General features: G+C 41.8%; 1 protein-coding gene across 5 annotated transcripts in view; it reads left to right on the top strand.

The window, feature by feature from the left end:
* Positions 1 to 603: 603 nt before the first annotated feature.
* RCBTB1 (RCC1 and BTB domain containing protein 1) overlaps positions 604 to 22,447 on the top strand; it is a 41,402-nt gene continuing 19,558 nt past the window's right edge. For 3 of the 5 annotated variants that reach the window (XM_080997422.1, XM_080997419.1, XM_080997423.1), the window contains exons 1-7: positions 604 to 745; positions 3,819 to 4,021; positions 4,682 to 4,832; positions 6,654 to 6,820; positions 7,378 to 7,536; positions 8,498 to 8,605; positions 9,248 to 9,390. In XM_080997422.1, the coding sequence (XP_080853548.1) occupies positions 3,896 to 4,021; positions 4,682 to 4,832; positions 6,654 to 6,820; positions 7,378 to 7,536; positions 8,498 to 8,605; positions 9,248 to 9,390 (854 nt within the window). In that variant the 5' untranslated portion in view covers positions 604 to 745; positions 3,819 to 3,895. The other 2 variants (XM_080997421.1, XM_080997420.1) reach the window with 2 other exon arrangements.

The following is a 22,447-nucleotide window of genomic DNA, read 5'->3' as shown; positions in this document are numbered from 1 at the left end:
TTCCTGTCTGGGTTGTGAAACTGATCAAATCAGGTGGTTCCACTAGATCCACATGACAGATTCTCAGGTGAAATGAATAGCTCAACTTGCAACCATGTTTACTTAGAAGTATATTTACCTGCAACACTTTAGGCCTCTGATGCAGAAACTTAAAAACAAACAAACCCTGTAAACAAGTATTTGGCAATTGTGAAGGCAGAAGCACCTGCTTTAAAACATCAGCAGGGTATATAGAATCAGAATGGTAGAGTTGGAAGGGGTCTCAAGATGCGGCACGCAGAAAGAGGGGGGACAAGGGTGCCCACGCAAGCAGCATTTCTGCCCTGGTGTGAGGTGCCAAAAACACAATGAACCGCGTGTGGCCAGCTGGTACCAATTGTGCTTGTTGCTTCCCTCAGGAGAGCAGTGCTTGGAGCTCCGCCTCCTCCGAGGGAAGGCAGGGCCGGGAGCGCGTCCCTCTTGCTTTCCCCGCTTACTAGCTCTACGGCGATCCAAGGGGCGTCGGGAGGCCGCCTTTCCCGCGCCTTTGATTGGCTGTGGCCCCACGGAGCAGGCGCGGGACAGGGAGCGGGCGGAGCTCTCTCGCGGAGTGGCGCCTGGCCGCGCGGGTCCTTGCGCCGGCCCGTCTCCTCCGCTCCCCGCGCAGCGCCGCCCGCCCGCCGTCCTCGGGGCGGGAGCGAAGGCGCGCCTCTCCGGGGATCCCCAAGCCGGGCCTCACCGTCGCCTCGCCGGACGAGACTGGCAGGTAGGGACGCGGACGAGGCTTTCGAGCTGCAGGCGTCGCTTTCTGAGGGGGGCGCGGGCCAGACGCGGCCCGTCGTGGCGCCCCCGGCCTCCCCTTCCGGAGTCAAGGCCCGGGGCAGGATTCCGCCGAAGGAGCGCTCTTCTCTTCAGAGCGGAGCCCGTCCCGGCTGCCTTCCTGGCGAGAAAGCCGAGTCAGGTGCGGCCGCATAAAAGACTCGAAGTCAGAAGGGGTGGTTTGCGTTGCAGCCAAGTTAACAGGCAGGAGCGTTTTTGTGGCTGGTGATAGAAGTTACAGATGCGTACAAATTATAAACGCAGTGCTGGCCTAATTTGACAGTTTCACTATTCAAGCTCTTGCAGGATACGTCCATATGTTCAAGTGACATGGCAACCATTTCTCTCCCGTATGTCCATTTGTGAACCCCTTTTCTCTCCTAAAACAATCATTTAAACTTGTTAAAAGAACCAAAATATATTTTATTTATCCTTAAGCTATGTCTGAAAGAAATTAGAAATGTCACATTTTTAGATGGGCAGCTAAGACAGGAATGTACTCAAATCTGTTTAGCAGTGTGTAATTAGCACTCTATATCTTCCTTAATGGTTCAAACGATGTAACATATTCTGATTTAAAATGGAACCCCAAACCAGTAGTGTCTGATGGGGACTGGGGCTGTGGTTGTGTTTAGCTTGGGGAGGAGAAGATTAAGGGGGACATGATGATAATGCTTTTTAAATATCTGAAAATCTGCTCTAGAAGGCAAATCCAGAGCCAGTAGGTGGAAACTACAGGGAAGCATATTTTGGCTAGCAGAGCAGACAGCAGTGGGAGACAGCGGGCTCTGCTGCCCTAGAGGTTTGCCTGTGTAGTGGCATCCTGCCCTGAGCAAAAGGGCTGTCAGACTATGGGACTTGGACTACCATACTTTCCAACACCATGGTTTGCATTCAGCAATGTCCTGTTCAGGGTAACCCCATGGAAATGAATGAACCTAAGTGGGTCATGTCCATGGTTCTACTCTGAGGAGGAATAGTGTTGAGCCCCATCCTTTGAGTCTAGTGAGATGCTTGAATCACTTTATGTTTTGTGCAAACAAATGCTTTGATTTCCTGGGGAAATGTCGTGCTCTGAGTTTTTTTATGTCAAAACTTTTTTATGCCGGGAGTGGGGGGGCAGAGGAAAAGTGGTCAGAACCACAAGTGTGACATTTTCCTTTGTACAGTAGGGTACTCAGATACCCCACACACTTGGACATCCCCCAGTGTGGGGCGGGCATGTCCAAAGCCTGTTTCCGGGGCCTAATCTGGCCCACCTGTTGATTTAATCTGGCCCCCGTGGCAGTATATGTCCTGGGGTAAAACCCTTAAAAAAACTTTGGGGTAAAATTGTAAAAAAATTCAACAACTGCAATCCTAAATATATAAAAAAATAAAAAAACACTTCTTCAGATACACTGAAACAGAAGTCACCAGACCCTTATATATAGTGGGGTGGGGTGGGGTGGGGTTTTTTTCAGGCGGGTAGTAGGAGATGGGTGATAGACTCAATGGTTATGGTAAATCACCCATCTCTTTGTGTGCATGCACACAAAAGCTTATACCAAGAACAAACTTAGTTGGTCTCTAAGGTGTTATCAGACAATTTTTAAATTTTTTAAATATATATTTCGACTGTGTCAGACCAATACAGCTACCTACCTGAATTTTCAATCCTAAAAGCAGCTCAACAACTTTGGGGTCAACTTCAATCCTAAAAATAAAAAGCTCAACAATTTTGGTCGGCCCTCATGCGTGTTCACTTCATCAGATCTGGCCCTCTTTGAAAAAAGTTTGGACACCCCTGGTGTAGGGGAACAAAAAGCATGAGCAGAATTCAAGGCCTGGCAAAAACACGGACCCTACTTAGTACCCTCTTTGAGCAAAGGATGTGGCTGTGAATGGGGAGAGAATCCTAAGGGCCAAATAGAGAGGTCTGGAGTGCTGCATTTGGTCTCTGTGCTTGACATTCCTCATCCCTGAAATAAACCGAGGCCCATTTTGGGCCAGCGGATAGAGCCTGGGTTTGGGAGGCTGAGGATGCCTCTTTGCCACATGCAGGTGGTGACCCAGTTACCAGTCTTTTCCAGTTAGCCTCCTTTTTTGTTACATCATCACTTGCCTTGGTCCACATGTTTCTAGCCTAGTGTCTGGAGCCACACAGATGTGTTGGCTACTTGTTTCCTGAATTTTAGTGTCTTTCATATGTTGCAATTCCCAGCAGCCCTTGCAGGGAATTACAGAGTGTACAGAACATGCTTCATGTGACATTATCTCAAAGGTTTGTGCTGCACACTGGTTTTATCAGCTCAGCTCCTTCTGTGTGCAACAAGGTAAGATTTTTAAAAAACAATACTGAGATATGGAAACAACTTTTGTCACTCCTGGTATTACAGAGAGTTAAAGCTTTAGGTTTGAAACATACTTGACAGTCTACCTTTTGTTTCATGTAAACATGGTTGTCTCTGTTTAACTTTCAATACCACTAAACTTGCAGGATTTCTTGTTTTGACCTGGTTTGTATGCTAGCATTGTTGGGTCATTTCAGAGATGTCATCTGAGCAATGGCAACAAAGCTCGCTTTTGATGTTTGTGCTGCTGCTTTGCAACAGTGGAATGCCATTTCTCAAGCCTTTTCATGTTCTATTCAGCACTATTAGTAAGTCTCTATAGCAATGTTGTGAAGGCTGCCTGCACAGGCTTAGCTGACGTTTTTGTTCAAAATGAAATGGCAGCTGCAACTCTGGCAACTCCCTGTAGATATGGGAAGGCAAAGAGTAGTGGACGGTCTGTATGGGATAGTAACTCCCTCTCTGCTTTGGGAATGGGCTGGTGGGTTAACAAGTGCATCAGGAGATGTGCGACTGCTACCTCTGATTATTTGCAGGGCTGCCTAGGAATACATCCCTGCAGCTGTACTACACACATGTGTAAATCTGTGTAACCCAGAGTTAGGCATCTCTGTGTCTGCACCACAATATAGAAATAGGTTTTCCATATCTGAAAATCCAGTCTTTCTATCCTTTCTTCTCTTCCAGGTGACTCCATGATTTTGTTTTAATTGGAGGCAAAATGCCAGCATAATTATAAGTCTGGTATAAAGAACTGTGAAGTCATGATGGATGTTGGAAAGTGGCCAATATTTACTTTGCTTTCGCCACAAGAAATATCAACCATCCGAAAAGCATGTGTATTTGGAACATCTGCCAATGAAGCGATATACATCACCCACAGTGATGAGGTAAATATTGGGTTGTCTAGGTTAAATGGCTTAACTTAAAAAAAAAGTTTGTATATCTGGTGCATAAGCCAAAAACAACGCAAGTGATTTGCAAATGTTCATTCTTAGAACCTTACATTTGTCCCTATTGAAACTGACTTTGTTAGTTTTGTCCCAGTTCTCCAAAGGTTGGTAAAGATTCATGGCTTCCTATATCAATGTTATAAACATGTAAGAACAAGAAAAATAAAACATTTCTAAGTACAAACGCTGTATATGTGGAGTAATTTCAAAGAAAGAAAATTGAACATATAGGTGATAGTTAAGTAAATTATACAGTGGCTTTCACGGGTATAATTCCAACCAAAATGTGTTTTGACCTTGGATGTTTAAAATCAGAGTGTTCCTTCCATATTATTAAAGAAATCCAATTTCATAAAATAATCATAGCTCCAGCATTTTTTATCCATAGCATACTGTGTTGAGTTTGCCTGATTTTGGCCATTTAGAGTTCATTGCAAAACCATGCTATCATTATAAAGACACTATAGCTGAAATGGATATAGTAAGAATCCTATTAAATCTTATAAATTGTATATTTACCCTGATTCACTTTCATCTTGATGACTGTTGCTATAAATATAAGCATTAAAATATAGTGTTATTGGTCTCTCTTTCCAGGTATTTGTATTTGGATTAAACTGTAGTAATTGTTTGGGAACTGGAGATAACCAGAGTACCATTGTACCAAAGAAACTTGAAACTTTATGCGGAAAGAGGATTCGCAGCCTCAGTTATGGAAGTGGACCACATGTAATACTTAGTACAGAAGGTAGTTTTGCTCTTGAGCAATACTAATTGCATGCTCCCTAAATTTAAGCAAAGGTCGTTAGAAATGGATTCCAAGAAAATGTGGTTGTGGCCTTGCGCTGTTGGCAAGTCCATTCCAACAACAGGTTGTTCCAGCTTAACCTCCCTGTGTGGCTGCATCTTCCCCTCAACTCCTACACACATATATTGATACTCTTTCCAATCTAGTCTCCCATGTCAAAGAATGGATATCTTCTCTTCTCATCTGATTTTAAGTAAACCCATTCATGGAATAGCTGTAATTGGATGAATGAGTGAAAGTGTATATTGTTCCTTCTCTTTGGCCATGAAAGTTGATTACAGTGGTACCCCGCAAGACGAACGCCTCGCGAGACGAAAAACTCGCAAAACGAAAGGTTTTTTCGTTTTGGAGTTGCCTCGCAAGACGAATTTCCCTATGGGCTTGCTTCGCAAAACGAAGCTTGCCCCGGGGACAGCGGGTCTTCTCTTTTGAAGCAAGGGGCTGCGGGGAGATCGCTTCTCCCGGTGCTCCGAAGCGGGGCGGGGGGGCGGGAACACCTGCCCCAGCTGTTCCGAAGCGGGGCGGGGGGCGGGAACACCTTCTGAAGGCGGGCGGGGGGCGAAAGTCTTTGTCCCCCCTGCCTGCCTTCCCAGGGGCTTTTAAATCGCCCCGGACAGCGGAGAAGTCCTCCGCTGTCCCGGGGCGATTTTAAAATGCCGCCCGCCAGCATTTTAAGATCGCCCGGACAGCGGAGAAGTCCTCCGCTGTCCCGGGGTTTTTTAAAATGCTGGGGGTGGGAAGAAAAGCCCTTGTCCCAGCCTTCAGAAGAGGTCCGGGGACAGACTGTCCCCGGACCTGGTCTGAAGGCGGTTTCCCTAGGAACGCATTAATTGATTTTCAATGCATTCCTATGGGAAACCGTGCATCGCAAGACGAAAAACTCGCAAGACGAAGAGACTTGCGGAACGAATTAATTTCGTCTTGCGAGGCACCACTGTACTTTGTTGGGCAAGACACTAAATTACTTTACTATGTTGCTTCCAATGGGATGTGGACATGGTTTTAAAAATATTTGTCCAGCTTAAATATTTGTGGTAAGCTTGGGCTGCAGAATTTTATTAGGCACTTCCCTCTCGCCAAGGGTGCGAACTGGTGGCTCTCACAACGTTGTTGGATTGCAACCCCCATGGATCTTTTCCTGCCTTCACGCAATGTTGTTTCCAACGTCAACCCTAAGAATGAGAGTAGTCTTTTGACATCTTCCTTTGATGCATGTGTGCAGCTTGTGCTAAAGGTGAAGCCTGTGGCTGCAATTGCCAGTGTTTTCCTTTGTGCAGCAGCATTCACCAGACCAGGGTGGAGTAAAGTTATGTAGATGCTGCAGCGCTTCCTAGGAAAAATAAAATCTAAAGAAGGCTTAAGTGTCTCACTCCATGTGTGTGCACACCCCATTCCCTCAAACCTTTCAGAACAATTGGGTTCTAATTCAGGTACTTATCTTAAGACTTAGGGCTATTTTCCACACTGTACAAGCAGAATTCTGCTTGTGAAATAGGACATCCACTTCTTATGCTCTCCCCTACATGCCCCCAAATTCTGCTTTGGAGCAGATTTTGAGGCCACATGGTGGTCTGGAGGGGGCAGAAGAGGAAGTTGCATTGTGGGCGTGGATGTCAGTTGCATGAGTGGAGCTGTGGCTCTGGATGCAGTCTCTTATATTTTTTCTGACCCGCTTTTGTCTGGTGTTGTTTGGAATTGGGAATCATCTTCTAGGGTTAGATAAATAAATTATGGACATTTGTGCTTTTGTGCCTTTCATAGATGGTGAAGTTTATGCCTGGGGACATAATGGATACAGTCAACTTGGAAATGGGACCACCAATCAAGGTGTTACACCCATTCAAATCTGTACCAATTTGCTAATTAAGAAAGTAATTGAAGTAGCTTGTGGCTCCCATCATTCTATAGCACTATCATCTGATGGAGATGTAAGTCTTTTATATATGTATATTATTACTTGCTAAACTTTTGCTTTTGAGAACCCACTGTTATGCAAATGTGTTCCTGTATTTATTTATTTAAAAGCATTGATATCCCACTTAACATTTCAAAAATCTCTAAACTGTCTTAAATTTTGGGAAGCCCTCAGAGAAAAGTGAATCTGATGTTGCTATCAATCATTGTATTGTGTTTTCCTAGTGAAATATTTTGGACTGAAATCTTACCTTAACAGATAAGATTAAGATGTAACATGATGTTTCATGATGTAAAGTTACATGATGTAACTTTGCATCACGATGCATGTTTGCAGAAGGAACGGACTACCTGTGGACACAGGGCAGTGTCTGCTGTTTGGCAAGGCTTTTGATGTGTCACCTGCATATCTGCAGCAGTGGAGTTAAAATTGGAAGAGTTCTAGGGTAAAATTTTTAAAAAAGGTAAAAGGAGATAATCAACTCAAAGCTGTTCAGGCATTATTTTTGTTCTGAAGGAAGTTTGGAGTGTGTTCCCATTATGTCTTTTCATCTTCTTTCCTTGTGGCAAGGTGTATGCCTGGGGCTATAACAACTGTGGACAAGTTGGGTCAGGCTCCACAGCAAACCAGCCCACTCCCCGCAAGGTTTCCAACTGTCTGCAGACGAAGGTGGTGGTCGGCGTTGCATGTGGCCAAACCTCTTCCATAGCTGTAGTGGACAATGGTGAGGTAAGCATTCCAAGGTCATTGCACACATAGCTCTGCTTCTGCGTAAGAAAATGCTAAAGTGCAGAACAAAGGGCTAATAGAAGATGCCCCAGAAACTTTTGTGAAGTTGATGAGCTGCAGTGGCTTTAAACTAGACACCTGCTGGCTGTTCATTGCCATTAAGACTTGTTCTGGCACCTGTATGTTCACTTCATCATCTAAAATTCATTTCTGAAGGTGATGCTGGATCACCTGAGGGAGCAAATCTTGTGGTTAAAGGGAAAAGTAGGATTTGTGACTCATTTGATAATTATTGAAACCTCAGATGCAGTTAGTAAACAGTTATTCGAGGCTTAAGTCAGAGGAAGTTTATCCTCAGGAAACAGGGAAACTTGAGCTATAAATAGTGTTGACATTGCTGCTTCCTTGCTCTTAAATGCTGGAAAGTTAAACTTTTTTACTTACGCTATGAATCCAGTACATCCAGAACTGTCCTGTAACATTTAGGGGAAGGGCAGAGTAACCAAGTAACTCTGCAGGCAGATTAAACTAAAAGTCATAAAACCCTTCATTTTATAATTTAAGAGTCAATATGCAGTGTTCATATGCACAAAAGAAAAATGAGTCGGCAACAGATAGCTGAAGTGTATGTAGATTAGGATTAGGTGCATTTTCAGCCTGCCTTTCTCAGCATCTTTCCCTGAACTAGAGCTATTTTAAATTCATTTTTATTGTTACGTTTATATCCCACCTTCAAGGAGTTCCGTGTTTCTCCCCCCTCGCCATTTTACCCTCACACCAACCCTAAGAGGTAGGCTAGAGGGAGAGACTGGCCCAGGGTTACCCACTGAGCTTCGCGACTGAGTGGGGCTTTGAACCCTGGTCTACCAGATCATAGTCTAACGCTCTCACCAGCACACTGCACTGGCCACCTCTTTCCCTGGAGTGCATCCAGATTAACTGTTCTTCCTCCTTCATGAAGGTATATGGCTGGGGTTACAATGGCAATGGTCAACTAGGTCTGGGAAACAATGGCAACCAGCTAACCCCATGCCGAGTGGCCGCGCTACAAGGTCTCTGTGTAATGCAGGTGAGTACAAAATAGTGTAAGTTGTGTTGCTTAATTGTCCCCTGGTTTATTGTGAGCTTCTGTTTAGTGCTTATAACCAAAGCCTAGCCTGCAAACAGTTGGTGTTGAAGAGGCCTGGTAACTATGAGCCTGTAGATAGCTGCCATCTTCACTGCAGCTGGGGCAGCCTTCAGTTGGCAGTTTTTGCCAAGGGCAGGAAAAGGGAATAACCAAGACGCAGCTGCCTCTTCCAAACCTGAGATTGTGTTTAGGAAGTGTCAACATTTTACTGGTGATCTTTTGGAGACAAGATGACTTGGGTTATTTCTCAGTTGTTCTGCAAGTATTTTACCAAACCATCAATAATCAGTGAAACCTTTTCATACCTGGGCCAGGGAACCTACAATTCTCGTGATGTTTGTTGGGCTCTCTCCACCCCCAGCCTCAGTCAGTAGTCAGAAATAACAGGAGTTGCAGTCCAACAGTATCTGGAGAACCGTAGGACACCCCCCTCCGCATTTCATAACCTGTGTGTAGACTCCCTTGGTGTTTAAAACTAACCCAAGTTGTGCAACTGATACTTAAGTGTCCAGCAGTGATTTCTCATTCTTCGTGGCCATCTTAGAGTGATGCTAGCATTGATTTCCATTTTCTTTCTTGCAGGTTGCCTGTGGCTATGCACACACAATGGTGTTAACGGATGAGGGCTTGCTCTACGCCTGGGGAGCAAACACTTATGGGCAGCTGGGAACTGGCAGTAAAAGCAACCAGCTAAGCCCAGTGCAGATCATGATGGAAAAGGAGAGGTAAATGTTGCTGCAACTAATCCTTGGAACTGGGAGGCAGGGATGTTTGAGGTGTCTGTTCATGGCACCCTGAAAAAGAGGTGACTGAATGCCTTTGTCTGTCCGTCTTTGGTGTAAAGGGCAACTTGCAGGTTTTGTGGGCAAGGCTTCATCTGTCTTCCTTTCTTCTCTGATCCCTTCTCAGTTTCCACCCTCCCTTCAGACCATGAAGTCTGTGACCCAAAATTTGTTATTTTAAGGCGTCTAAGTTACGGCAAGTCCTGCCAGTACTTTCCACTCTGCAAAAAATGTGTGTCTTGTCTTGTCTCAAACGGAGCTTTAGAATACACTTCACTTTTAGATAAAGTTAGGCAACTAAAATGAATGAGAACCACCTTAAGTTCAGGATAATCTGTTTTTGTTTTCTACTCTAGTGATGTAGGGAGGAAAAGACTGGTATCACTTGCTATACCTGCCTAGGGACTGGATTCTTTCGACTGGGGTGCTTGATCCAATAGCCCTCAGCTGGTGTGATTCTGTGATGCACCATGATAAGCTTCTTTCAAGTGTCCATCCAGAATTCCGTGCTACTCTCCTGCTTCAAGTGCCCCTAGTAAACTGTATGCCGTTTCATAGTCAAGGGACACAAAAGTTTAATTGTGTCATGTTTTGGAAGGGGGAAAAAAGATTTTATTAATTTTCCAAAAAGTTTTTTAAACAAACAAACAAACAAAAATCTCGGGCATATTTAAACCAATCTTAGTAACATTGTTAAGTGACTTCCTCGTATCCCCCTGGTTGAATTTCAGTGTATATCATTTTAACAGTTTTCCAAAACCAATATTCTTATAGGATTAACTTAATCACTTAACATCTTTCTTTCTTTCAAATTTGGCATTAAACATATTAATTCATCACATTACATATTTAAATCCTAAGCCTATCTGATATTTGCAAGCTTTTCCAATTAAGTTAACTTAACATATTTAACTAAATAGTCTTTAAATTTCGTCATCCATTCCTCCTGGTGGTCCTCCTCCTTCTGGTCACGGACTCTTCCAGTCAGGTCGGCTAGCTCCGAAAAATCCATCATCTTCATCTGCCAATCTTCCACTGTTGGTACTTCTTGTGTTTTATAGTTCTTCGCTAACAAAATTCTTGCTGCAGTTGTGGCATACAAAAATATTCTAACATCTTTTTGGGGCAATTCCAAACCTGTTATTCCAAGAAGAAAGGCCTCTGGTTTCTTAATAAATGTATATTTCAACATTTTTTTCAATTCGTTATAAATCTTCTCCCAGAAGCCTTTCACCTTGGGGCAGGTCCACCACTTATGATAGAAGGTACCCTCTTTTTCTTTACATTTACAACATAGTTTATCACTGTTGTGGTATATCTTTGCTAATTTTACAGGAGTCAAATACCATCTATACATCATTTTCATTATATTTTCCTTTAACACTGTACATGCAGTGAATTTGACCCCTTTCTTCCACAATCTTTCCCAGTCTTCAAACACATCTCCCACATCTCTTGTCCAGTCTATCATCACTGACTTAACTTGTTCATCCTTTGTATGCCATTCCAACAATAAGTTATACATTTTAGACAAATTTTTAACTTTAGAGTCCAACAACTCCGTTTCCTACTTAGATTTTTCTGAAGCAAAACCATTTTTCTTATCTAATTTGTACAATTCATTAATCTGGTGATAATGTAACCAATTTAACTTATCTTTAATCAAATGGTTTTAATTTATAACCTTCTTTGTCCTCTAATAACAAGTCTGAATATCTCAACCGCTTGATATCCATATTTAACTTTTTCTGGGCCTTCACCTCCATTGGCGAAAGCCATCTGGGTGTCTTCCTTTCTAAGAGATCTTTATATTTTATCCATACATTGTACGGAGATTTCCTAATTACATGGTTTTTAAAAGCATTATGGGCCTTTACTTTATCATACCATAAATATGCATGCCATCCAAACACATTGTCAAATCCCTCCAAATCTAAAACATCGGTATCTTCTAATTGTATCTATTCCTTAATCCAGCAAAGTGCAGCTGCTTCAAAATAGATTTTCAAATCTGGCAGGGAAAATCCCCCTCTTTCTTTAGAATCTGTTAGTAATTTATATTTAATTCTGGGTTTTTTCCCCTGCCAGATGAATCTAGATAAAGCTTTCTGCCATTCTTTAAAACATTTCACATTATCTATAATTGTGAGGGCTTGAAACAGAAATAACGTCTTTGGCAATACATTCATCTTAACCACTGAAATCCGGCCCATTAGTGACAATTTTAAATTTGACCATATCTCTAGATCTCTCTTAATTTCATTCCATAGTTTCTCATAGTTATCTTTGTATAAATTCAGATTTTTCTTGGGCAAATTCGCTCCCAGATACTTAATTTTTTTCACAAAATCTAGGCCCGTCTTTTCTTGTAATAACTTTATTTCATCATTATCCAGATTTTTCTCTAATACTTTGGTTTTGCTCTTATTTAACTTAAATCCTGCTACCTGTCCGAATTCCTGTATCAGCTCCAGTGCTTTTACTGCACTGGTGTCTGTATCCTATAATGTCAGTACTAAATCATCAGCAAAGGCTTTTAATTTATATTGTTTGGATCCTACTGTAATACCTTTAATTTGATCATCTTTTCTTATCATACTTAGAAATGAACAACAGAGGGGAAAGTGGGCACTCTTGCCTGGTTCCCTTCTCGATTCTAATTTCCTCCAATACCACATTATTTACAATAATTTTAGCTTTTTGTTCATGATAGATCGCATTAATACCATTTAAAAAATCTTGACCAACCCCCATACTTTCTAAATTGTGAACATAAAACTCCAAGATACATTGTCAAAGGCTTTCTCAGCATCAGTAAACATTAACATTGTTTTACAGTTCTTTCTTGCTTCCAGCTTTTCCAAAATATCTACAACATTCCTGATATTATCTTTCATGTGTCTTCCAGGCAAGAAACCTGCCTGATCTTTATGTTTATGTTCAGACAGAACCTTCTTTAGCCTGTTAGCCAGTATATTCGCAAAAAAATTATAATCCACATTAAGTAGGGAGATTGGTCTGTAATTCTTCTTGACATAGGCTCTATCTTGATCTTGTTTAGGAATCAGAGTAATATAAGCTTCCTTCCAGGTTTCAGATGCTTTGCCCCCTCCTAGAATCAAATTGCATACTTCTACCAAAGGTTGGATAAGCCAATCTTTCTTTCTTTTTTAATACAATTTTTATTGAATGATTTTATGTTACAAAAAACAATACAGCCATACCACCACTAAATATAATTAAGAAATATAAATTACATACATTGATATTTAGTTTGTTATTTGTTATTTACCGTCTTATTTCCTCCCAAACATTCCATACAACAACACACATATGTGCAGACACCCACACACCCACACCCGCACACAAAATGATAATGAAAGTAAATATTTTTTCCCCTTTTATCTTCCAAAATATTTTCTTCAACTTTGACTTCCTGTCAAGTCCCTTTGCATATATTTTATCTTACATTTGAATGTACACAAAACAATAAACCTTTCTATATAATTTTTCTAATACATTCTGAAAACATAATAAATCCTTAATTGTTGTCCACCTCCTTTTAGTTCCTTTATCACTCGAATGCTAGCACGGAGTCAAAACTATTATTGTATTTTTGAACATATCTTCTATAACCATCCCATTTTTCCGCAAATTTTTGCTTAGAGTTTCCTCTGAGTTTACTAGTCAGTTGAGCTGTCTCCACCAATTCCTGTAATTTGATTTGCCAATCTGTTATTTTTGGAGCCTCGGGATCTTTCCATCCCTTGGCCACAAGTATACGAGCCACTGCGGTTGCATACAAGAATAACTCTCTTAGATTTTTTGGGATCTCTTTATCTAAAATACTTAATAGAAATGCCTCTGGTTTTTTAGTAAAAGTTATCCCCATCATCTTTTTTAATTCATCGTATATTTCCCCCCAAAAAATCTTAATCTTTTCACACGTCCACCACATGTGGATCATGTCACCATTATTTCCTCCACATCTCCAACAAGCATTCGCCAAATTTTTATACATTCTTGATAATCTGGAAAGAGTGAGGTACCACCTATGAGCCATTTTCATCATGTTCTCTCTTATATTATGTTGTTGTTTAGTCGTTTAGTCATGTCCGACTCTTCGTGATAGCTGGCTGTAAATTTCAAATTTACCTTCCATAAGTTTTCCCAATCTTTTAGCATAATTGGACGGCCCACTTCTTGGGCCCACTTTATCATTGAAGCCTTAACCTCCTCATCCATTACTTCGTAGTCTAAAAGAAGTCTATACATTTCTGCGATTATTTTAGTTTTACTATTCAGTAATTCTCTTTCAAATCTTGAAGGCTCCTTTTCAAAACCTATCTGCTTATCCTGTCTGAACATTTCATTCACCTGGGAGTAATCTAGCCAACTAGAAAAGTGATCTTTTATTTTCTCATAACTTATCAATATTAGTTGACCCTCCTCCTCCCTTAATATTGTGTTATACGTTATCCAGTTCTCTTTGATGTTGTTGTTTTTTTTAACAGCAGTTGCTTCTAATGGAGAGTTCCATCTTGGGGTTTTCTGTTCCAAATATCTTTTGTATTTTTCCCACACCTTATATATAGCATTTCTTATTATATGATTTGAAAAACTCCAGTGCGCCTTTATTTTCCCATAATTAAGATAGCCATGCCATCCAAAGCGGGTGTCATGACCTTCTGTAGCACCCTGCTTGTGGTTAACGCTTAGCTGGAATGAAATATTCAACGCAGCAATAGAGAAATTAAAATAATAATTTATTTGTCAGACAAATAAATGAGAGACACAGTGGTATATGGTTACCAAAGCTCTGCCCACTCCAGCCCTGATGGCCAGCACTTATATTTCCTCAGCCCAGCCCCCTTGCTCCTCCTTTGGCTGCCTCTGTCCAATCAGCTTGGTTGAAATTCCTATTGGCTGTTTGCTAGAACCAATAATAAAAGATACACCCATTTCCTATTACCTTTTATGGGAGACAAAGAGCTATATTTCCTTCTATCCATAAATGGCAGACAAGTAGCCATATATCTTACATTTGCCTCGACCAGGCACCTTAATTACCAGATCATCTTTGCCCTATTGCCCTATTGCCCTTTCACTCCAAAACAGATGGCTAAAACAGATGGCTCATGGTTTTAATTTTTATCTTAGAGATCTTGGGTTCACCTTCTCACACACCATCAATGAAATAAGAATCTAACATAAGAATCTAACATTTCTTACTTTCTAAATCCTTTGCATAATTACATTTAAGCCAATATATTTCATACATAACATATATAGATTTTTAGAAGAAAAGGCCTTTTCAAAGTAAAAGGGAAATTAGTAAAAACAGTTTCCAAAAGCAACCCCTTAAATTTACACCCCCCTTTCAAGCCAGCTGCTGTTTCTATTAGCTCTTGCCCTTTAACCTTAGGAAGATGTGGCTCGAGTCTGATGGGAGGCACATGGTATTTTCTGTTAAACAATAAATTTCACTATTTACCAACTCTTAATTAGTGTTTTTGCAGCTTGATTGTTTTCTGTAATTTGTATGGTCAATATGACCTTTTGCTCCCAGCCTGTAATTTCCTTTTACAACTTTAAGAAACGTGTCTCCTGTTATAAATCGGGGGGGGGGGGGCCTTGATCAAGAAGATAAACAACTGCCAGAGTACTCAGCCAGCTGCTTTATGTCTGGCAAGACAAGCCTTGATCAGATGCCTCATTCCCCCCTTTCAAGCTCAAGGACCTTCCCAAGTGTCCTTGATAGCTTGACCTTCATCATATTCCTGAGGTAAAGCTCTGTATAGGGCCATGATATGAGGTAAAGTTTCATTTGAAATCATCTTGCTAATTGTACTTCTAAAACATGAAATGATACATGGCACCATACATAAAACCATTACTACTACCGTCAAGAAAAACAAGCAAGACAATAGTATCCCTTTGAGTCCCGCAACTTTAGGTAACCAATTGGTGAGCCATCCCATATCCCATCCTTCCCATATTTGTACTGGGACATGTGCTATACTCTCCATCTTTGTGGCCAACACACGGATTGCCTCACCATTATCAGAAATGTTAAAGCAACAGGCATTCCCTGTCAAGTTCAAGACTCCACATAGGCCTCCCTGCCTGGCAAGTACATAATCCATTCCCATTTTCAGCTGCAAAATGGCGGCTCTACTTTTATCCAACTGTTGTGCAATAAGTCTCAAACTCTGGGCTGTTGCATTGGTTACAAGTTCCACTACTGCTTGCAATCGAATTATTCTGTTTAGATTATAAATAGGATCCCGTGCCCCTTGTATGAGCTCATCAGGATTCCAGGAGGCAGGATCATAATAGGCTATAATGCGCTCTGGTGGCCAATCATCAGTATCACTCCAACTTTGGGTACTTCCTCCTATATGAGAAATATCAGCGTTTCTTCGTGTGCGCTTGGCTGAACTAGTGGGCATAATCCACATTGGTGGTAATACCCATCCCAGGAAACAAGTCCCACTCCATTTGGAAGGGAGTTGCTTGTATGCCCATTCTCCACATATCCACCACAACCATCAGGTCTGAGGTTTTTGGTACGTGGAGTGCATAAGGTGAAATATCAAAAGGGGTATAGAGTTCACAGTGCAGTATGTTAGATTGCCTTTTGCTGTCACAGTTATGTTCCACACCATTTTCCATGCATGAATAAAAGGAGGTGCACAGGGCAAGGTATTCAGAGTTCGATAGGTAGTACCATTTGCCCAGGTTTGACTATTCTTAATATAATCCCAAGTGTAGTGGCAATGAGAAGAGCCTACCATGGTAGAATCAGCTGCATCTGATGATTTATGTACACAGAATTCCCCTTGTACAGGTATAACTCGTATTGGTTTAGTTGAGTTCCATCCGGGGAAATTCTGTACTTCTGTTTGGTGTGGCATTTCGCTTACCATACCAATGGCACTTAATGGTATCGGTAATAAGGGCATACCTCCCTCTGAATCATCTGGTCCAAGAGCAAACAAGGCAATTGGTCCTATTTGTAACATTGGCTACCATCTCAGCTAAGCCTACCCGCATATTGTGGTCATGGCGGAATATTTAGCAAATTTGGTCAGATTCAAGGACCCTTCCCCTTCCCAAGGGATCAGGATTAATAATAAAATCATGTTGATGTCTAGTATATGCATTCCTTCCACAAAAGATTACCTTATTGTGATAGCAAAAAAATATTAGCCCCAATATAATTCCCCCAGTGACAGAAATGGGGAACCACCAAGACCAAAACATATATTCCGAGGATCCCCAATGAGTAATATCCCTGATAATTGTTCCACAAGGGGGGGGGGGGCAGTCAGTCAATTGTATAAGTGAATCTTCCCGTTCACAATCACTGGTTCAGATGCTCCTCAAGCTTCAGGCGTGCGCAGGTCAGCCAGCTTCCAGGTTGTGGCTGCAGCAGGCCGGTCGTCTAATGTTGCCCGTGACCTAGCCCGTTCCCCGTAGGGCTAGATACAGGGTTTTTTTTGGAGAGAGTCAGTTTAAAAGGATTAGAGGGGTCACCTTTACACGTCCAACTGCCTTCGGACTTCTTCAAACGGGAGTGATGAATCCAGGGGGTCACCTCAGCTACCTTCACCGCTGTTGGAGTAGAGAGCAAGACGGTGTAAGGCCCACGCCACTTAGGTGCAAGTGGATCTCGTTTCCACTCTTTCACCCATACGCTATCGCCAGCCTGGAACTGATGAATCGGCTCGGCAATGCTGCACGGCGTGCGCTTGAGGGCCCACCTGTTAAGAGAAACAAAAACACGGGAGAGAGATTGCACTTGTCCCTGTGTCACATGGTCTCCTATTTGTTTGAGGTCAGCTGGAATATCCTGAACAAAGGAGGGCGGCCTCCCATACAGGAGCTCAAAAGGTGACAACTTAAGCCTTTTTGTGGGTGCACACCGAACACGAAACAGTGTTATGGGTAACACATCTACCCATCTCAATCCTGTTTCCTGGGTTAATTTTGCCAATTGGGTTTTCAGAGTCCGATTCATTCTTTCAGTTTTCCCCGAACTTTGAGGCCTATATGCTGCATGCAGTCTCCATTTCACTTGTAGGACTCGGCATACTTCTTGTACTACTTGATCAATGAACGCTGGCCCATTATCACTTCCAATGCATCTAGGTAATCCAAACCTCGGGATCAATTCAGTGAGGAGTCTCTTAGTTACCTCTCGTGCCTTTTCAGTTCTGGTGGGAAAAGCTTCAACCCATCCGGTAAGAGTATCTACAAACACAAGGAGATACTTGAATCCCTTAGAAGGGACCAGCTCTGTGAAGTCCACAATTAGGCTTTCCATGGGGACGTATCCCACATGTTGGATTCCAGGAGGATTCCTGCCTGGGATTGTTTTTAGCACAAAGAACACATTTCCGTGAAATGCAAGTTGCTAATCGTGATAGGTTAATAATATACAACTTCCGACTGAGACTCTCTCTGGTTGCAGTACCGCCAAGGTGAGTAGATTCATGATAATTTCTTACAATTGTGCCTGCTAGGTGATGAGGTACATAAATCCTATTGTCCGGCAGGATCATCCAACCGTCCTTCACAACCACTCCTTCCTGTTCAGCCCACTTCCTCTCTTCTGGGGTATAGTGAGGTTTAACTTCTTCTGGAACTACCTCTGGTATGAGGGCTGCTATAAATCCTCCCACAGGCTTTTGGGCTGCCTCTCGGGCTGCTTTGTCAGCAGCATGATTTCCTCTGGTTATTGGATCCCTTCCACGTCCATGACCTTTGCAGTGCATTACAGCAATCTGTTCTGGAGCCCATACTGCTTCCAACAGGATTTCTACTTCAGGTCCATATTTCAAGGCCTTCCCGTGGGCTCCGATTAGACCTCTTTCTTTCCATAGAGCTCCATGTGCATGCAGGGTTAAGAAGGCATATTTAGAATCAGAATAGATGTTTGCCTTACATCCGGCTGCCAATTGCAGAGCTCTAGTTAAACCTATAAGTTCAGCTTTTTGTGCTGAGGTGCCAGCAGGCAAAGCTTCAGCTTCCATAACTTCCTCATTGGTGACCACAGCATATCTTGCTCGTCTGGCACCTTCATGCAGGTAACTGCTACCATCAGTATAATATACAACATCTGGATTTTTCAATGGTTCATCTTTCAGATCGGGTCTACTGGAATAAACTTCATCCATTATTTGGAGACAAACATGTGATTCTTCATCATCTACCTCTGGTGGGGCAGCAAAGTTGCTGGATTGAGCATATTCACTACTCGTAGATGAATCCTGGGATTTTCACACAATAGGCCTTGGTATCTAGCCATCCTTGGGTTCGTTAGCCAATAACTACCCTTATATTCCATGAGTGTCAGAACAGCATGAGGTACATTCACATACATCGTCTGGCCAAAGGTAAATTTATCAGCTTCTTTGACAAGGCTTGCAGTGGCCGCTACTGCCCTTAGGCATGGAGGCCATCCTTTTGCTACTGAGTCCAATTGTTTAGAAAAATAAGCTACTGGACGGTTCCAACTTCCTAATCTCTGGGTCAGGACTGCCGCTGCAATCCCATTCTGTTCATGTACATACAGCTGAAAGGGCTTTTCCGAATTAGGCAGCCCAAGGGCTGGGGCCTCCATAAGTCGTTGTTTGATAACTAAAAAGGCTTGTTGCTGCTCAGGTCCCCATACAAATGGGTCCTTTTCTGCACCTCGAGTGCTTTCATGTAAGGGCTTGGCCAGACTGCTGAAATCAGGTATCCATAGTCTACAAAACCCTGCTGTTCCTAGGAATCTTCTGAGTTGTTTCCTTGTGGTAGGTTCCTTGATAAGGCAAATAGCTTCTTTCCTCTCTGGTCTCAATGCTCGTTGTTGGTGTGAGATGTCAAAGCCCAAATATTTGACCTTTTCTAAACATAACTGTGCCTTTTTCTGGGAAACTCGGTAGCCAGCTTCCCAGAGCAAGTGGAGCAGTTCCTCTGTCCCTTCTTTACAGGTATCAAAATCCTTTGCCGCTAGTATAAGGTCATCTACATATTGCAGAACCACCTTTTCTCCAGGTATTGAGGGGAGAAAATAAAAAATAAAAAGAGTAGCTTCGGTAAGACTATACTCTTTTTATTTGATAAGCCAATGTCTTATAGTATTTTGCTGATAGACCATCTGGTCCCGGGGTCTTGCCAAGTTGCATTGAGTTTATTGCATATTCCACTTCCTGTCTTGAAATCAGTCCCTTTAGTAGGATCTTTTTATCCTCAGGAATCTTCTGCAAACCATTGGCTTTAATAAATTGCTCAGTCTTGGCCTGGTCCTCTTTCTCCTTTTTATACAGTTGTTTGTAGTACTTGTGAAAACATTTTCTTATGTCCACAGGGTTCTCCACAGACTTTCCTTCTGTTACAATATTTGTGATAGTACTTTGCTTTTGCCTCTTTTTTAATTGCCAAGCTAAAAGTTTCCCACATTTATTTGCAGATTCAAAATTCCTTTGTTTCATCCTCCTTAGTTTCCATTCTATTTCTTGATTTATAATCTGTGAATATTGAATCTGTAGGGCTTTAATTTTCTTTTGTATCTGCAAGTTCTTTGGGTTCCCTCTAAGACCCTTCTCTTTATCTTTTAGTTGTTCCAAAATTTTATTTTTTTTCTCATTCTGTATCTTTATCCTAATTGAATTTTGTTCAATTAGAAATCCTCTCATTACTGCTTTGCTGGCATCCCAAATAACCCTTGTTTCCGTTCCCTGATTCATATTAATTTCGAAATAATCCTTTAGGGCTTTTTGGGCTTTATTTACAATTTGGGTACTTCTCAACAAATCATCATTCATTCTCCATCTGAAGGAACCTTGTAAGGACATTTTCAGTTCCACAAAAACTGCATTGTGGTCTGAGCAGGTTTTAGGGCAAATTTCCATTTTTGATACTTAAGGAACCAAGTCTCTGGATATTCATAGGTAGTCAATTCTCAAAAATGATTGGTTTGCATCTGGAAAAAAAACTGAAGTTTTTTTCACTTGGATTTCTGACTCTCCATGTGTCTGACAGATCAAATTTGTCAGTTATGTCAAAGAAAGCCTTAGGTAGTCTGCCAGCATTCAATTTTTTTTGCCTCTGAGTCCTATCCATCAAAGTAGATGCAACTCCATTCAGGTCTCCCATTAGAATTAATTTGTAATCCAAATAGTCCAAAAGACTTGTTTCCAAGTTCTTGAAGAATTCCGCTTTGCCATCATTAGGTGCATAGATTCCCAATAACAAATATTTTTTCGCCTTGTGCTGTAATTTCCACTGCTATGTGTCTTCCTTCCTCGTCTTTAAAGATCAGTTTTGGGTTCCATTTTTCTTTGATATAAAAAACCACTCCTCTTTTTTTCACTTTGTCCGAAGAAATAAATTCTTGTCCAAGTTTTTTTTCTATGATAAATTTTTTCTATGTAGTCTTGTAATATGTGTTTCCTGTAGACAAATTACACCCAAATTCTGTTTTTCCAACACATGATATACCTGTCTCCTTTTCTGAGGAGAATTTAGTCCATTGACATTCCAAGAATAAGCTCTCAGTGCCATGATGTTAAATTAAGGGGTTGCCGCTCCTGCCCCTGGCAGCTGCGGGCTTTGCCGTCCAAGTTCCACCGCATGCTTTTGCAGAAATCTGTCCCTCTCTCCCCACAGTCTTAATTCTTTGCTTCCTTCCTTCGATTTTAAACGATAGGCCCTCTAGGAATTCCCACCTGAAAAAAATTTTTTTACTCCTCAAAATGTTTGCCAATTCTGTAAAATTGGATCTCAAATTCAGGAAGTGTCTAGGAATCTCCTTGAAGAGGACGATGGATTTGTCCTGTATTTTTAAGCCTTTTTTATAATGCAATCCCAAAATGGTATCTCTCTGTTCCTTGGTCTTGAAGACCACTATACAGTCATAGGTTATTTTTCTATCCTTTTTGGGCCCAAATCTGTAAGCTTTTTCTATCCACAACTCAACGTCTTTCTTTTTCAAATCCCACCACGCCACAAAATAGTCCATCAGAAACTCCTTGAGTTTCTCCTCATCCAGTTGAGGCACCCCTCTCAATCTCAAATGAGATTCCCTTTCCTTCATTTGAAGAAAGGCAATTGAATTGGCGTTTTCATATTGTAGTCTTTCCAAGTCCGGCACTCTGTCTCTAGCTGTGCCAACCTTGTATCATGTGTAGTTATCTCAGTCTTAACCTCTTTCGGTTCAGAACTTAAAGCTTCAATCTTTTTATCCAGTCTTTCTATACCCTCTGTGTTGTGATTTGTATTGTCTCTAATTTCATTCAGGGGTACCATTACAGATTCCTCAAAGGGTGGCTTTTTAGAGCCATGTCTTGTGGTTACCTTCTCTTGTTTATCAGCAAACATAATGGCTCAGGAATTTCAAGGTCAGTCCCACAGCTTAGTGGAATGAGAGAGGAAAACAGGATCCCACCACCAGTCCCACAGGTGTCAGCCCAGGCATCCAGCAGCCCCCCTGTTCCATGTTATTAAAGCAGGCTGCGAGTAAAAAGAAGTTTTTCAGATCACATATAAAGTTAACAGACAGTCCTGGAAGTAGAAGACACTTTTAGCTACTTTAAAATGTGTCCAGACAGCCACAGGATACAAAATAACAGAGTCAGTGGAAACGAAGATTGAATGTTTCCTCTTCCATTGTGACGTCACAATGGAGTCTAGACTTTCCCCCCCCGGGAGGTCCGCAACAGAATGGAGGAGCCTCTTTACTTAAAAACACAGTCCCGCAGGGTTTTTAGCAATTGAAATATTTTTCCCCCTCTTCCCCCTGCAGAAGGGGGGCATAGGTTTAACTTACAAACTTTCAAAAGTCTTTTTCCACCTAAGGCTTTGGTCCTTGCTTACCGACTCCGCTTTCTTTCAGCAAAAGGGATCAACCTCCGTTTTTAAATCCCTTCCCCCTCCTTTAATCTTGGTCAAATTAAGACTTTGTTCTTTACTTACAGTTCCAAATTGTGAGTCTTTTTATTGAAGGAAT

The sequence above is a fragment of the Podarcis pityusensis genome (assembly GCF_964106645.2).
Source record: "Podarcis pityusensis genome assembly, chromosome: 3".
NCBI lineage: Eukaryota > Metazoa > Chordata > Lepidosauria > Squamata > Lacertidae > Podarcis > Podarcis pityusensis.
The sequence above is the reverse complement of the archived record's forward strand: the minus strand, read 5'-3'. Positions and strand labels throughout refer to the sequence as shown.